Source organism: Coccomyxa subellipsoidea (genome assembly GCF_000258705.1).
Source record: "Coccomyxa subellipsoidea C-169, whole genome shotgun sequence".
Taxonomy (NCBI): Eukaryota; Viridiplantae; Chlorophyta; class Trebouxiophyceae; family Coccomyxaceae; genus Coccomyxa; species Coccomyxa subellipsoidea.
This window is the reverse complement of record NW_005178039.1, coordinates 308,757-324,922: the sequence shown is the minus strand read 5'-3', so window position 1 is coordinate 324,922 and position 16,166 is coordinate 308,757. Positions and strand designations below refer to the sequence as shown.

The following is a 16,166-nucleotide window of genomic DNA, read 5'->3' as shown; positions in this document are numbered from 1 at the left end:
CAGCTTTGAAGCATCAAACTGAGCATCTCAGATTGACCAAAGCTCCTGCTCTGGGTAGTGAGCACGTGTAAATTTGCATGCCTCCAGTGACCGCAGCAGTGCTTATAATCAGAGCTCCAAATGCAGCATGGCGGCGATGTGTACAGAGATGTGTACACGTACAGCGCTGGCTATATAGTGCAGCCTTGCCAGGTCACTGTAGCTGCATGCAGCAGAAGTATTACAGTGTCTTGTGGCGGCTGATCACGTCAACAGCAGTGCCACACTTCGGAGCAGGACAGATCACCCTCACCAGACTTCCTCTTTCTAGCATGAGGGGGGAAAATCTCAGTCATCCAGTCCACGTGGCCCCTCGTGACTGTTCCGTGCACGTGAATTCACTTGCTGGGCATCTACCGCGAACTTTGCTTCTCCGCCGCTTCGGTTTTTCAAACCCATAGTCCAAAGGCGAAAGTAGATCTTCTGGCTTCGATTGCCGTGGGGAACTGCCCAACTCATTGCGCTGTAGGAGATTGACAAAAGGGGAGTTGTCAGGCCGTTGCTTCGTATGTGGTACTTTTGCAAGCTGTAATGGCGTCGAACCTCCCCACTTCCGCCTCTCAGGTACTTGTTCGACAATAATGAAGCTTACATTTGATCATCTGCTGTATCCGCTCATTCAATCGTCTGGGGGTGGGTTCCTGAGATCAGCTCGTGATGGTCTGCAATTAGCCCTGTCGTACAAGAAGACTAGCTGCCACTGCCACTTCATTGCTCAAAATATAGCTTTTCAGCATTCCAGACGTTGCACCTTGGTTGTGTGCGGTCGCCATTCAGAAGAATTGGTTTGGTGGGTGTTCCAGGCAGTTGCATGACACCTGCGATGGCTGCTAGAAAATTGCCCCACGTGAGCGCCGATATGGAATCATCTCGAGCTCCTGACAGTGGCCAAGCGCGCCTGGAGGCGTTAGGCTACAAACAGCAGCCTCGCAGGTCGTTTGGTTTCAGATCCAGCTTTGGAGCCAGCCTCACGCTGATGTCCTGCATCATGGGAATCACAGGTGCTTTGATACCACCTCTACAATAAGCTAAACGACACATATCTTTCCCTCGAGGGACCCTTCTCAGTGAGCCAAGCAGCAATGAGCTTCCTTGTCTACGACGATGTACAATGCACGACGCCATGGCAGCTCAGGCAGAGTCTTGTGGATGCAGCTTCGGTGACATACACATACCATGATGGGGGGCCATTGGCTGCTGTATGGGGCTGGGTGGCTGCCTCCCTGGCGAACCTCCTCATGGCCACTGCCATTGCAGAGTTGGTGTCAGCCTACCCCGTTGCTGGCGGCTCCTATGTCTGGTATCTCCCCTACCCTTCCTTGATTTAACATTTTCTTGTCTTCATTCTTCCTGCATGCCTGCTGGTAGCTCAGCGATCAGAAAGGCGTTGCGACAGGAAGTTGTACAGGAAGTTGTACAGATGGCAGGATGCTGCGTTGTGACTCCCCAGATTTACAGGTGAGAATATTGTGCGCAGGTGCCTGGAGTTGACCGATAACAAGCCCGAGTGGACGCTGCTTGCCTGGGTGACAGGTAAAAATTTTCAGCTTTTCCTCAGAAGCCTTCTCTTTCGTGCAGTATTTTTTGTTCCGCTGTGGCCTTTCTGTCAGCTAGCAACAAGCACACTGCTGTGATCGCGCCATGTCATTCTTCAACGCCACTTCAAATCCCAACAAAACTTGTGATGAGCAGTGCTCAGCTTGTCTTAGACCACATGTTTATGCATGATATCTTCTGTTTTCTCGCCTGCGCACATGTTGCATGTCAGTTGCATGAGACCCTTCTGGTTGCTGGCATGAGCAGGATGGCTCAACATTGTGGGTCAGTTTGCCATGACGGCGGTGAATGCATACTTTACATCCAAGCTCATCACAACCATCTGGCTCCTGGCGGGAGGGCGTCACTCGACAAACTTTGATGTCTTCCTCATCTATTCCAGTGCGCCCCTGCCTGCAATTCATATCCAGGGGTCAATCCTGTGTGTCCCTTGCAATCTGTAATCACAGGTGGTGTTTGGACATCTGCCTGGAAACTAGGTCAACATTGAAAACTCACATTTGTCTGCTGGATGAAGAATACTTGCCAATCTGTACGTGCTCTTCGCAGGGTGTAAAGTTAGACATTCAAGAACTGAGAATCTCGTTGTGATCTGGGTTTCTCTGTCTTTAAAAGCAATCTCTTCCTGAGTACTTACTGCCAACTGCTCTCAGATTTTCTCTGAAAAATGGGTCTAGTCTGCACTGTAAAAACAGTCTATTTGCTGTGCGCACAGTTTGCCTGCTGCTGTCCGGAGTGGTGGCATCTTCTCCGACAGATGCCCTGCGAGTGTTTGCCACGTATTCTGGGGCGTTTCTGGTGACAGCTGGCGCGTTAGTCATCGTCGTCCTGCCCATGCTGGCGCCCTCTCTGCAGCCCGCCAGCTTTGTGTTTCTCGGCGCCCCCGAGACCCAGTTCGACAGTGTTTCCATCAGCACGTGAGCTCCTCCCCTACCGACTTTTGTGTGCGCATAGACAGTTGCAATTCTGACTTGCACAACAGATAAAGCTTGAGGAGACCTCACCTGTGCATGTGTCTTCTTGATTCTTGCGGCTATTGAAACCTCACTTCCAGGGAGGGACGTCGAGATTGACGCATGTGGGAGAAGCATTATACTGCAGTGAGCACTATGTTGCTGAATTCGGACATTTTTTTACTGCATGTGTGCCATGCTGCAGGTACATGTTCCTGATGGCTCTGCCAAAGGTCAACTTTGCTTATATCACGCCACAGACGTGCGCCCTCAGCCACAGTGCAGCCAAGATTCTATTGCACAAATGCTGGATGTCACGCATGCACAACCTTGCCTGTTGCTCAGCGTGAACAAGCCGAATGTCAGACATCTTGCCAGACATCTTTGACTTTCCTATGGTCTTACAATGTGTTGTGTGAAAAAAAAAAAGTGCTACTGTGCACTTGACACAAACAGCAAGAACAACCCATGTCCTGTCTGTTCTTAGCTGTCCACTGTGTGGTGCTGTGACGAGCTCTGCAAACGATCAGTAACCTGCACGAATGCCATTTACTGAGGATGCATGTGGGTGGTTCTGCTGTGCAGGCCGACCTTCTTAGCAGAGGAAACAAGGCATGCAGCGAAGGTGGCTCCACAGGCGATCATCTGGTCTGTGGTCACTTCTGCATTCCTGGGATCCTGTTTCCTGCTCTGCGTCCTCTTCTGCGTCCAAGTGCGCTCCCCATTTTTTTCTGTCGGTCGATTCCGTTGCCGACGGCGGATGGGTGGCCGTTGCCTTGAGAAAGCACTTCCCCAAAGCTGGCCCCCGGGACCCGGCACCCAATTATGTCCTAGCAACACTTGCTTGTGATTTGGGTTGATGATTGTTGTCACGAGCTTCACCCTCCTCCAGCTTCTTTTGGCCCATGGGCCTTTCCATTGGTGAATAGATGGCGAGTAGCTGTCAAGTCTTTTCCTATATCTTCTGTGTAATTGTGACAGGATCCCAGCACGCTGCTCACTGGGGAAGCGAACGGCTATCTTGTGGCGCAAGTCTTCTATGATGTGTTCAAGGTATCCAATCTGAGTGCCAAGTCATCTCAGCTGGCCAAAAGCGTTGAATTCCCCCATGCATGCAACCTTGTTTCTGAAGTGCTGTGGCCTCCATGCACGTGCATCTCATAAGCGCTGCTTGTCATTTGTTGAGCCTTGTTGAAACCAGGCTTCTAGGGGCCATAGTGAACCCATCTCCCTCGCATTGGCGGCAACTGTTTTGCACCAGGCTTCATCAAGGCATTAACATTAACAAATGTTTATACCCATGTGTATTGTGTCTCAAGTATAACTGGGGAAGAAAATGCAAAGACAGGGAATTTTGGAAGCATCTGAAGATTTGCTGCTGGAATACGCCTAGCCTGGGATGACTGGAAAATTGTGTTAATAAATATAGCGCTTATTGCGTTTTGCAGGGGCGATTTGGGACCCCAGTGGGCGGCATCATATGTCTTGGGCTGCTGCTTCTGATGGCGCTGAATGCCACGGTCATTAGCATGGCCATCAATGCAAGGTCAGCCTCAGCTCTGATCTTTTATACGGACGTCCACGAACTTTGGCCGTACCGCCTCTTGGAAAATTTATCATTCACAGTTTCAATGGCCTCTAAGTCAGATAGGTCCACTGAATTTAGCCATGCTGCACACAAAGCCACAATGGTACATGGCGCAATGTCAGACCTCTCTACATTAATGATCCTCATGGTTTGGAGAGGCGTGTAATAATAATGATGTATCATTTATTTTGAAACTGAGAGTTTGCTTCGTCAGGGCGCTGTGGGCGTTCTCGCGTGATGGTGGCCTGCCGCTTCACAAGGTCTGGGCGGCGGTTAATGGCTCGTCAGGTACGCCGGTGAACGCCGTCTGGGCCATGACTGCAGCGGCGTTCCTGCTGGGCCTGCCTATTTTGGCCTTCCCTGACACCCTGGCATGCAATGCTGTCGGCATCGCATGCGTCGGACTCAACATCAGCTGTGAGCGCCCCCTGAATCCACTACGGAGATTGACCACGTTTGTTCTGCGCGCCACTTCAGCTTATCACGCTTCTGTTGCCCAGGACCAACTCGTTGATTCGACTTACTCTACATCCTCTCTGTCGTTAGCATGCTCAAGTGTGAGAGGGTATTTACTGGTGCTGCATACTGACAAATTGAGGGTCGTATGTACATTTCACAGTTCAAGTTCACGACAAGGCATGGCAGACAAATTTTCCTCCTCTCTTTAACATCTAAAACATGGCCATTGATCTTGTTAATCACACGTTGCTGGTCGTGACTAAGGACTTGCTGATGTGGGCATGCGTGCTTGGATGAATTCGATTGAGGGGCGCTGTGTGTGTGCAGATGGTATTCCCATGCTCCTGCGCATCATCCACCCCGGCAACTTCGAGCCAGGACCCTTTAACCTAGCCAGGCTCCAACCCTACCTCAATGTCCTCGCCCTGGCTCTCATGGTAGTCATTTCGGTGCGCCACTGACTCATGTTTCCCCAACCCTTTAAGCAGCAACAGGGGAATCTATTTCAAATGTTGTGTGTAATCCCGATTAGATGTGTAACCCCCTGGCAGCACCCGGTCAAGGGCCGCTCATTGCTCTACTCATTTGCACAACTGGGCATCTGAAACCTTATTGGTCTTGCCACTATTAACAGCAATATTGCATACAAATAAAGTCCAAATCTGTTTTATAATTCTTCATTTTCTGCAGCTTGTCCTTTCTCTGCACTTGTGCTTCTTTAATTTCATATATTGCTGTATTAACAGCTAAATGCCACGTCACCCTGTGGCCAGATTCGTCCCATTTGAGCCCAGCACCTTGAAAAAAGAAATCAATATTAAGAGGTGCTCGAAAATTTAAATGCATATGGCTTCCACGTTCTCATGCAAAACTCATAGTTGCACCCCTGTTCATCGCGCAGGTGGCTTTTGTCATGCCTTTGCACATCCCAATCAATGGCAACAATCTCAACTGGGCGATCATTCCAGTGGCGCTCACAGCGGTACTCGCGTTTCTACTCTGGCACGGCCCGAAACCCGGCGCGGCGGCCGATTACCGGGGCAGCGCACGCCTTCGAGACCGGCGCCTCATGCGCGCGTGCACGTGCGAGGGCGTTCCCTCTGCCGCCGTGACGCCGCGGCGCGTAACGGAAATTACGGCCCGGAACGCGCCGCGGCCCGTAACGCAGATAATGGCGGGTAACGTTCCGCGGCGCGTAACTTCTGCTCCGCCGCCCAATCTGCGGCAGGAGATAATGTACCGAGTGCCCTAAATTATGGGGACTCTTGACTCTGGGAAATCAATCTGCTGATAGATTGACAGCTTGGGATGCATACTGGTATTGTATCACTGCCCAAATTTTTAAAGTCAATGCTTGTGCTGCGGCTGACGGCTCCAATTCTGCCGGCGTGCGGCGGGGGGTAATTTGATAATTAGTCAGCCCTTAGTCATGATTTGGACATGTGACACTGCTCATCTTGCTGCAGCAAGGTGTGGCGACTTTGTGCCAGTGGCGCTGCTTTGGCTGTTGCCTGCTAAGTATACAAAGCCTGGAGGGCGGTGCCTGAAGCATGGCCCGAAGAAACTTAGCAGCGTGGTACAAAGTCTCAGCTCTGGGTGCAATCCGCACCTAGCTGGATATTTGTGTCCAACACACCTATATGGCGGCACGATCTGGGGCTTGAGTTTGTCGCCTCAAGGTGGCTAATTCTATGAACAGCCTGGCCCCATGGCAGCAGCTTTGGCTGCGACAAAAGTTGGAGTCATCTGGATTCTAAAAATGACTTCCTAGCGCTGTGCTTTGGCATCTGCCTTCTGCGCTGAGAGCACCCTTTGTGTGGGGTGTGTGATAGTGGTCCTTTCCCTGAACGCAGGGCGGCCTGCTTGGGCTGCTTTTTGCCCCGGCAAGAGCCACCTCGGGGCAGATTCTTCTCTTTTCTGCCCAGAATACTCGACTTTTTTGTCTTCAGCATGTGCCTGGTCTTCGTGTCTGCCTGAAGGTCACGGCGAGCAGGTGGCTCACATGGGGCAAGGGGAGTGCATTGGATTTTGCCAAAGGCATGACCCCGAGGTCTGTTGCAAGCATGGCATGTAGTCATTAGTACACTGTGTTGAAGCAGCAGAATTCCCAGCTGCAATGCTGTCTTGACAAAGTACGTCTGCACTGCCGAGATGCTGTGTACCTTTTGCGACCGCAGCAAAGCTGGCAGCATACTAGTGCAGTGTCTTAAAGATTTGCAGAATTGCTCTATTGTCTGGTGTGATTGTTTGAGGTTCTAGAGACCGCCACAAAAATTGCTGCATGCTTCGTGCATGCCATGGTGGTAGTACCTGATGGCCTCCAAGTGATGCCAACAAAGGTCTAAGTGATGGCTACTGGAGAAAATCGGGTTGGTCGGGTTGGTTCGTGAATATTGGATTTGTGCATGATTGGCCTCGAGGATTCCCTCTTTGTCCCTCCATCCCCTTGTGTTCCAATTTTTATTTTGGGGGAAGCCACACATTGCAAGAGGATGCTCTCATGGAGTGCCTTACTGCTTGCAATGTGGTTGCTTCCATGACATGGCATGGGGACGAGGGTGCTTGATATTTTTCTCTTTCATTATGAGCTTCTATAGCAATCCAGATCAACCGGGGAAAGTGCTCATTGCCAAATATTGGGCAAAGCAATTCCATAATTAAAGAATGTGGCCTGCCCGTGTTTGGGCATTCTTGACAGTATTAAAGGATGACTTTATGTGGTTGAGTATTTGTATCGGGGCAATGTATGAACTTGCAATGCAAAGGCTTATTATCTTGTTGCTATTTGCATACAATACATATTAGGCCTGTTTTTATTGTGGCGAATTCAAGCCTGCTTTCAGAATTTATTGAGCCCTTCCATTGTGATTGATCAATGCCTTTGAGCCCTTTGAAGCCCTGAGAAGCTCAGTCTTTCAATTAGGAAGAGCATGTATTTGTACAAATCTTTATACAATGTAACACATATAACTTGGTCAGAGAGTCAGCAAGACAGGACTCCCACAATCTTTCAGCGAGTGTACATATAGGTTCCAAGACCCCAAACCCTAAAGAATTCTAAGATTCTGACAGTCTGACTCGTGTAATCAGTAATGCTGGCAGATGCTCCCAGCATTTTGCACCGATGCAGGTATGTTTGCATGCCTGCACCTGCGTACATGCACGCATTTACATCATGGCCCTCTTTTCTCAATGTCGAACGCCATCCAGCCTCCATCCAGCTCCATTAAACCCTGATTAGGCAAAAGTAACTGCAAGACATGCAAGGCAGAGCGAGCGCCGTAAGTACGGACATTCCCTGCACAGATTTCAGCCCGTCAGGTGCAAGCCAGATACGCCAGCACCCGCCTCACTTTTGGAAGACAGCTGCGCACATGGGAATGTCACCGCCAACACAGCGGATTTGCAACCTCACCAAAACAGCGCACAGCATCATACAGGCATCGGCACGCGTCCAATTATAGTGCAGTCAAGTACTGCCACTCACATTATCTGGACTGCAGCAGAGAGGTCAGCAGCACAGCCAATATAGAGCCCACTGTGAGGCCGACTGTGATGGAGAAGGCTATGATGGGCCCGCTCTGTTCCCTGCAACCCACAAGGAAATATGTCAGCTTGCATGGCAGGAGTAATATGCTCATCACACGCAGATCCAGGGGGTTCTATATCTAACCTAAATATAGAAGCCCCTGGCAGATCCAAGGCATCACTAAATTGCCTTTGCTGGCACACTAGCAAGCAAGGACCGGTCTTTCGGGTCAAGCAGATGCCAAGACCACGGCAAGCTTATAGGAAATTAATTTTATCCGTCTTCAAGACAGCTGGCATGAGCCTTAACGTTGTCATGCACTTAATATTCAAAGGAAAGGTTGCATGAAAGGAGCTGTGTGCAATTGAGTGCTGGTTTGGCGGGAGGAAATTCCTACCGGTAGGTGGGGGGCAGTAGGGAGGGCATGTGCATGGAGGTCAGGCTTGCCAGGTGGCCATTAGTCAGGCCCAGCAGCGATATCAGCAGCACCGGTAAAAAATCCGACCTGGGCGCCAAATTCCCAAAAAATCTCAGATTCCTCAATGGTATCCACGGCAAAGGGTGACATGTCTGTACATGCACAAAGCTGAGATAAGTCAGGAAATCTCCCACAAGCTGCACATAAGACCCCAACCTACTAGAATAATGCCAATATCTCCGGCCAAAGCAGCTCTCCAAACGAGGAAAAGCAACAAATTTGCATATCATGGGAAGACTTAGCACGATCTTGGAAAGAAGCTGACCTGAAGAGCTCCGGCAGGCGCCAGGGGTGGGGAGTGACGACGTGGCACAGCAGGAGGCCGATGACTAACACAACGCGACTAACCGCGTACGTAACCAGCGTCCCCGCAGCCGGCGCCCGGTGCTGCTGATCTCCAATGCCGGCCAGCAGGCGGCCCCCCAGGTCCCCCCCGTTGAACAGCAGAAACAACATGGGGGTCCACAGGTCCCCTACACAAGCAATGCGGTACTGAGTCAATTAAGCAAAGTCAGTACATGCATTGAATCTGACATGGCAGAGAGTGCCAGCCAGCATGCTGCCTTCTAAAAGCTCATTCACTGCACTGACTGCAAGGTAAAAAAATCTCTTCTTAATCTCCTCACTTTGGCGCACAGCTGACTCTAGACAAGGATGTCTTGGTTGAAGTTCGACAGATGCATGCGCGGTCTGTCTGTCTGTCCTGCAGGTCCAGCATGCAGCAGCATACCTGAAGAGGATACATGAGCAGCCTATCTAGACAACATAGAGCATAATACTCCAACCAGTAGACCTGCAGCTGAAACAAGGGATCACCTGCCAAGCGGCCAGAAGGCGCGTGTGGGAAGCAGGGCGGCCGCTGCGCCGGATTGTGCACAGAACAAATCGCAGACGTCACGCTTGGGAAGACTGCGATGGTGAATGCAAAGTCCAGCGCCAAAACAAGCGCGTGCCACCTCAGCAGCCACAGCACCTCCCCCACAGGAACGCCCCTTGCTGACCTGGCACACCCCAACACACGGTGCGGAGATGCAACTGTAATTCTAAACGCCAATTTTACTATTGCATGTAAGCCCTGGTTTGGAACCCTGCTGATCAGATCTAGAAGGCATGCCCATGCGCAAAATGACAATGGGAACACTTCAGTGGAGCGAGAGAGTTGTGTCTCTCACAGGTCCGCAACGCGCTGATGAACACATGACAGAAACCAAGATATGTCAATCCACTGGCAACTTCTCTTCATAGAAGATGCACAAAGCTGGGTTTCCAACCTTCTGCTTTGGCCCACAAGTGTGTCAGGAACGCCCTCTGTCGCCTTGGCGGCACCCATTGCAGAACCCCGAGCCCCAACCCTCAGCAGCGGCAGTTCGTCACCTTCCCTCCCCTGCCGCCAACACCTCTTTCACCATTAATCAAGTCACTCGGGATGCCAAGAAATCATCGGCAAATGGATGTGTTTCCACTGCAACCCATGTAGGCTTGCCTGTTGCCACAGTCCTGAGGCTGACCCACCATGTATTAGCTATCTCACAAGTTGTGGGCACAACCAAACGTCTTGAATCAGATGCCATGTTTCTCAGGCAGATGCCAGAAACAGGAGGAAGTCCAAAGTCTCAGGACTTATGACACCAGAGTAAGGGAGGGCGGACTCACCTGCTCCCCAGACACCGCCCCTCCCGCTCCCTCATGCGAGGCCTCCTCCCCTTTCAGCTCCTCTGCAGACACAACATGACCCTTGGATCTGACGCATCAAGAGAATGCGAAGGTATGAATAATGCAACTGATCATTTATGTCCAGTGGTTCTGCAATGTTTGCTGGAAAAGCAGGTCGTCTTTCCGCTGTGGGTCAAACTGCAATGCAGGGTATGGGTGCATTGGCAGACCATACATTGCACGGATGCCGTCCCCCTCAGAAGACACTTGGACCTGAGCGCACCTTCCCTACCATCGGCCGTCCTGGTGTAGTAGTGCCAGAAGGGCAGCCGCTGGAGCCACCAGTAGCCGGCCACCGAGGCCGCCACAACGGCGGCTGACAGGCCAAAATAGGCAAAAGCCGCCCCTGCCACGTCAGCCGGGCGGCGTACCTCCCCGTGCTCCCCGGACGGTGCCGCCCACAGCGTCAGGAAAGAGAGCACGCTCACCCCAAAGCCCGCCACTGCCTGTCCCACCGATGTCGCCTGGAATGCATATGGCGCAGTCATTCACAGCCGCTCAGCTTTATTGCGGTAACGTTAGTATGACTGTTATTATTGTTACTACTAGTGCTTAACGCACTTCCTCCCAGAGGCAAGGTGCGTCTGCAAACAAGCTGCAGGTGCAGGCACCCTAGCCTTTGATGGACTCACCAGATCCAAGCAAGACCCAATCAGTTGTGGGCACGGTGATCAGCACATGTACCGTTCCGCGCTAGACGGCGCTGTAAATATTATGTCAGCCATAAATCTGTTCTGTCAGGTCGATGAGGGCTTGATGTTATGCCGCCTTGCGGGCATGATGAAGCTCTCCTCATCCAATTATAGTATTGGACAGCAGCTTGTAACATATGCTTGTTGGTATAGGAGAGCAATCCTTGCAATATACCGATCATGGGGTCTTCATGGCAGAATTTATCCAGACATGCCTGACAGGTCCCTGCTGCCACGTATGTGGCATGGCACTTCTGCTAGACATGGCAGGGGTTTCTGGCACGACGACAAACAGGAGATCACCTGCACATAGATGGGAGGGCAGAGGCCAGCCAGCCCGAATAGGCCGCCTTGGAGCAGTGCAGTGGTCATCCCCATGAGAGCAACGCTCGGCAGCATGGTAAGAATCACAGCCGCACCCGAGGCGGATATCCAGAGGGCCACGATGGCGGCCAGAAGGAGTACTGCAAAGGTGAGGCCGAGGGGCAGGAGTATCTGCTGGTGCAGGGGAATGAAGCGCTGCAGAGGCACCAGCGCTGATAGCGCAAGAAAGTTCCTGCATGCAAGTATAATTATTTTGCTGCATGTTAGGGGTGATATTAATTGGTTGAAAACCACTGCTGCAAGTGGCCAGCAAGTGCACTCATGCACCAGGCACCTGCCTCAATGGCGGGCATCGGGCCATTCTGTCCTCTATATCATCTAGGGACAGAACACGGCAGAAGAGGACTTGACATCAAAGGCAGTCATTGACATGCAGTGCAGCTTGCAGGGCTCTAAATACGACAATAATACAACAGGTCAATATGGCAGGCAAAAGCAGAAAATAGGGTGAGCACTCACACAAACTGGAAGGTGAGGACGATGGAGGACTCGAAGTTGTCTGCCACACTGGGATAGGTGGGCTTGATGTGCACGCGCACATCAAAGTACTCATTCTCAGTGATGAACACGTTCCAGGGCAGTAGTGTCGCCACTCCTAGAAGGCTCAAGATGCTATACACCACCTTGCCCCTGTACATAGCACATGTGATCAAGGTGTGATTGACTTGCACATGTCCATTGCAGTAAGGCTAGGTTTTGAAAGAGCCTCTGTAGTTCTCGACAGAACTACAAAGGCATGACCTGATGCCATGGAATAACATGGGTATCTCACACACAAAAAATAACCAGCAGCACGATAGTCCCTGCACAGAGGACATGTACACACTTGTCTGGCGGTGGCGATGCTCTGTCCATTGTCTGGTTGGGGTCCCTCAGAACGTCGGTTGACTAATTATATCTTAGCATGGGTATCGGTTTTTGTCGTTCCAGCTATCCCAGAAACTCTCCATCGAAATATGGTTCGATGATTATCACTGGTAAGGATTTAAAGCAATGAATGAAGGCTCAGACTCTGCCGTGGTTCGACGAAAAGACCTTCTACCGGTTGGTTGTGCTCTAAATCTGTCTTGGACAGGAGCAGCGCTCGTCACAATCAGTGACCTACACATCCCGATGTGTCTGATACTATGTTTCGAATCAGCAGCAGGGAATTTGCATATCTTGATGCATGAGTCTGGTCTGCATGCTTGGTAACGTAACCCAGTTGCTCCTGGCACCCGCAAAGGACAGGACGCATTGCTCTGCTATCTGCATCTTTCGTTGGTTTCTCCACATTCTTACCGCATTACGAAGAAGATTGCATTACAAATTGCCGATCTACCCACAAGAAGCGGAGGAACCAGGCAAACTGCAAGCAACCTCGGTGATTGAAAGAGGATCTCCTCATGTTTCTGACGCGCAGCGAGTATGACAGAGGGGTCAATACCTTCAGCCCTGAAGGTCGTCTTTTCCAAGTAGAATATGCCATCGAAGCAATCAAGGTAAGCTTCTGACGTTGTCCTTGATGGCCAAAGAAAACGTTGCTTACTTCCAAGCATTTACACCCAGATCTACATTGGCAGGCACTCTAAATGAGGTGTTTGATGATGTTAGCTTCTGCATTGCATAGAAATGCCCAATGCAAAAATAATCATTATCAAACCGGAATCGCTGAGCTGTTGATCACCTGGGCCATGCAGCTGGGAACCACTGCCATTGGAGTCCGGTCAAAGGAGGGAGTTGTTCTTGTAGTGGAGAAGCGTGTGACGTCGCCATTGCTGGTGTGCTCGTTGAACTGACAAGACCAGGCAGCACCATGATGGTTGTATCTGTACCTGCACACAGTGATGAAGCAGACCTTTACCATTTGCGGAAAGATTCGATATTCCTTTACCTTTCATGACTGGATATTCAAGTTTCGTGTCGTGACTGCTCGTCAAATGAATTGCATTCCTCTGGTGCTCAGGAGCCATCCAGCATTGAGAAGGTTGCAGAGGTGGACACACACATCGGCGTGGCTATGAGCGGCCTCACAGCGGATGCGCGGACACTCATAGAGCACGCCAGGGTGGAGACACAGGTCTGACGCTCTGAACTCAAGAGCTCTTGCCGTGGATTCCCTTCCGCCTCGGCAGGCTTCATTGGTTCCCAAGCAAGTCACATTCAAGAAGCAATGATTGATTGTTACAATTCATATGATGTGGCTGATGCTGCTAGGCATTTAAGGCATGCTGTGCTGATGCATGAACACGTTTGCTCTGGCAGCCTGTCTTGGTGTTGCTGCTGCTCATATGATGCGGACTTGCGCTCCCTCGACAAGCAGTCAGCCATGCACATGATCAGCAGAATACAGCTGTCAGGAAGGAGCATGTCCTGTGTGGCTTTGGACAGAATCAAACATGTCTGGATGAGCTGAGACTAGCCGTGTATGTGCGTGCGCGTCTGCTGCAGCAACACGCTTCACCTTATGTCAGCCATGCACACGATCAGTAGGACACAGGTGTCAGGAAGGAGCATGTTCTGTGTGGCCCTGAACATGCATGGATGAGCTGTGACTAATGCTTTCTTTGTGCGTGCCCCCTGCAGCAACATCGCTTCACCTACAACGAGCCGATGCCCGTGGAGAGCTGCGTTCAGGCGCTGTCCGACCTCGCCCTGCGATTCGGCGAAGACGACGACGGCGACGGGGGCATGGTGTGCTTTTGCAGTTCAACAAACGTTTCTAGTGACGTTGCAGAGCTTGCCGGCGTTTTTCATCATTGGAGACTTCCCATTTTGTGAAGAGGAGCATTGCACTGTGAGGTCATCCCAATGCCCCACGCCCAATGGTCATGCACAGCCTTCCAAGCATCCGTTGGTTGGAACTCTTTGATGCCAGTCCGGAGGGCAATGTGATGAGCAGCGAATGTTATTGTCTGTTGCCGCTCAACGCCGCTCATTTCACTTTGCTGCGAGTCCCTCCAGCAGCGGAGCGCAGAGCCTGCCATTTGGCATTCGCTTTCGGCGCAACCTTGGCAGGGAGATCTTTGCAGCATAGCTGGACCGGCCGTCTTTCGTGCGCTGGCTGAGTAGTGCCACAGTAATTTTGTTTCTGATGAGGCTTCCTGTTGCTGCGCAGAGCCGGCCGTTTGGCGTTGCGCTGCTGGTGGCGGGGTGGCAGGAGGGGGAGGGCCCCGTGCTGTACCACACCGACCCCTCGGGCATGTTTGTCCAGTACGACGCCAAAGCCATCGGCAGCGGCTCGGAGGGTGCATTTCTCCTTTTCAACCCTGCTTTACATTCTCTGCAGTAGACTGCCCTGACCTAGAGTGCGGGAGTACTTTGCGGCACGCAGAGGCAACACTGGTATTCATGCTGTGCAAAAATTGCCCGATGCAGGAGCCATCTCTGGCTTGCATGCTGGCAAGAAAATGCCTCACCTAGAGTCCATCCGTGGTTTGCATGTTGAGTGGGGTTTTTTTGGTGCTCGCACATGCAATACTTGCCTTGCATGTTATGAGGCTATTCCTGCTTTGCATATTCTGTAGTAGTGTGCCCCATGTAGAGGCTATACCTTCTCTTCAGGTCATGTTGAAGTAGCATGGAGGTCTACCGGTGCCCTTTGGTGTCAGAGGAATAAAGAGAGCCCGAGCTCACCTGGCTTGTAGTGTGTATGGGAAATCTCGAGCAGCTTTTCAGTTTCCAAGTTTTACCTGCAATTACTAGCTTGAAGCTCTGTGTTCTTCCACCGTATCACCAGTGTCCTCTCACGTGTGTACTCGCCCATTCTCTGATCTATTCAAATATTGAATGGATCAGGTGGAGGGCGGCTATACCCGTAAGGTGACACATTCAGGCGTTGTCACTTGCTCTGGGCCGTTCTGTTCTTCAGGAAATGTAGAGAGAAACTATTGTTAAACAATTCGAAATGGCGTTTGAAACAACGTTTGAATTCTGGTGCAGGCGCGCAGTCAACGCTGCAGGAGGAGTACAAGCCGGAGCTGAGCCTGAAAGAGGCCGAGGTGCTGGCGCTCTCCACCCTCAAGCAGGTCATGGAGGAGAAGGTGTGTGCTGTGCCCTGTAATCTTATCCCCTGACCTCGAAATTAATACCCCAGGATGCTGAAACCATGTGTACCTGGAAGCTATACTATCAGTTGCGCTCTATTGATGATCTTCCCATGTTGCTTCACCCCTCGCAGGGGGCATCTAATGAACATGAAATGTTGACCACACACGTGGACAGACTGACAGCAGTGATTCTGTTTCTTGTTCAATGCACTGGCTGATGTCCTGATACGTGCAGCTACTCGGTGGATATAGGTGATGAAGTCCTGCAATCTGCCACATGGATATCGGAGTGACAGACGCCAGAAGTGTCAGACAGCTGGTGAGTGTTTGGGGTGGCCTTCTCAGGAGCTCCCAGACCGTAACATGAACAGATGAGTTGCTGGTGCACAGGTCACGGCGATCAATGTGGACATTGCTCGCATCGCTCCCACCTACCACCTGTACACAAAGGAGGAGATAGAGGAGGTTGTCAGCCGGTTGTGAGTGTAGTGTGCTGCATTACAATGAGCCTGTGCTGACTCTGTGATCAGGGTGCTGAGGTGTTTTTCTATCAAAGTCTTCTTCTATCAAAGCCTTGTCAGCAATGGTTTTAAAGGACCAGGATGCCGAATGACATTTGACGCTCGGTGCAAGGCCACAGCTCAAGGCCACAGAATTTCTTGTAATTCCTCGATCTTTTTTACCAGCAGTGAAGATTCCATCATGATACAGAGATGATCTGGATCATGATCAAGCAATGTAGCGGC

At 51.1% G+C, this 16,166-nt stretch overlaps 3 protein-coding genes across 3 annotated transcripts; 2 read left to right on the top strand and 1 right to left on the bottom strand.

Annotated features, from left to right (window-relative positions):
• Window positions 1-1,121: 1,121 nt before the first annotated feature.
• On the top strand, window positions 1,122-5,848 carry COCSUDRAFT_61280 (hypothetical protein; the record flags this gene model as incomplete). Its single annotated transcript, XM_005649518.1, has 11 exons — window positions 1,122-1,339; window positions 1,517-1,572; window positions 1,843-1,977; window positions 2,312-2,513; window positions 2,755-2,811; window positions 3,135-3,261; window positions 3,531-3,602; window positions 3,998-4,095; window positions 4,352-4,554; window positions 4,924-5,045; window positions 5,498-5,848. 11 exons carry the CDS (start codon window positions 1,122-1,124, stop codon window positions 5,846-5,848), a joined length of 1,641 nt encoding a protein of 546 aa, XP_005649575.1.
• Window positions 5,849-8,762: 2,914 nt separating this feature from the next.
• COCSUDRAFT_13191 (hypothetical protein) lies at window positions 8,763-12,030 on the bottom strand (the record flags this gene model as incomplete). Its single annotated transcript, XM_005649517.1, has 6 exons — window positions 8,763-9,076; window positions 9,420-9,559; window positions 9,806-9,982; window positions 10,530-10,696; window positions 11,312-11,564; window positions 11,852-12,030. 6 exons carry the CDS (start codon window positions 12,028-12,030, stop codon window positions 8,763-8,765), a joined length of 1,230 nt encoding a protein of 409 aa, XP_005649574.1.
• Window positions 12,031-12,662: 632 nt separating this feature from the next.
• On the top strand, window positions 12,663-16,101 carry COCSUDRAFT_32542 (proteasome subunit alpha). The gene is made up of 7 exons (XM_005649516.1): window positions 12,663-12,873; window positions 13,072-13,152; window positions 13,338-13,451; window positions 13,958-14,065; window positions 14,490-14,619; window positions 15,314-15,414; window positions 15,811-16,101. The coding sequence occupies exons 1-7, from the start codon at window positions 12,778-12,780 to the stop codon at window positions 15,901-15,903; spliced, it is 723 nt and encodes a 240-aa protein (XP_005649573.1). The 5' UTR covers window positions 12,663-12,777; the 3' UTR covers window positions 15,904-16,101.
• The last annotated feature ends 65 nt before the right edge of the window (window positions 16,102-16,166 follow it).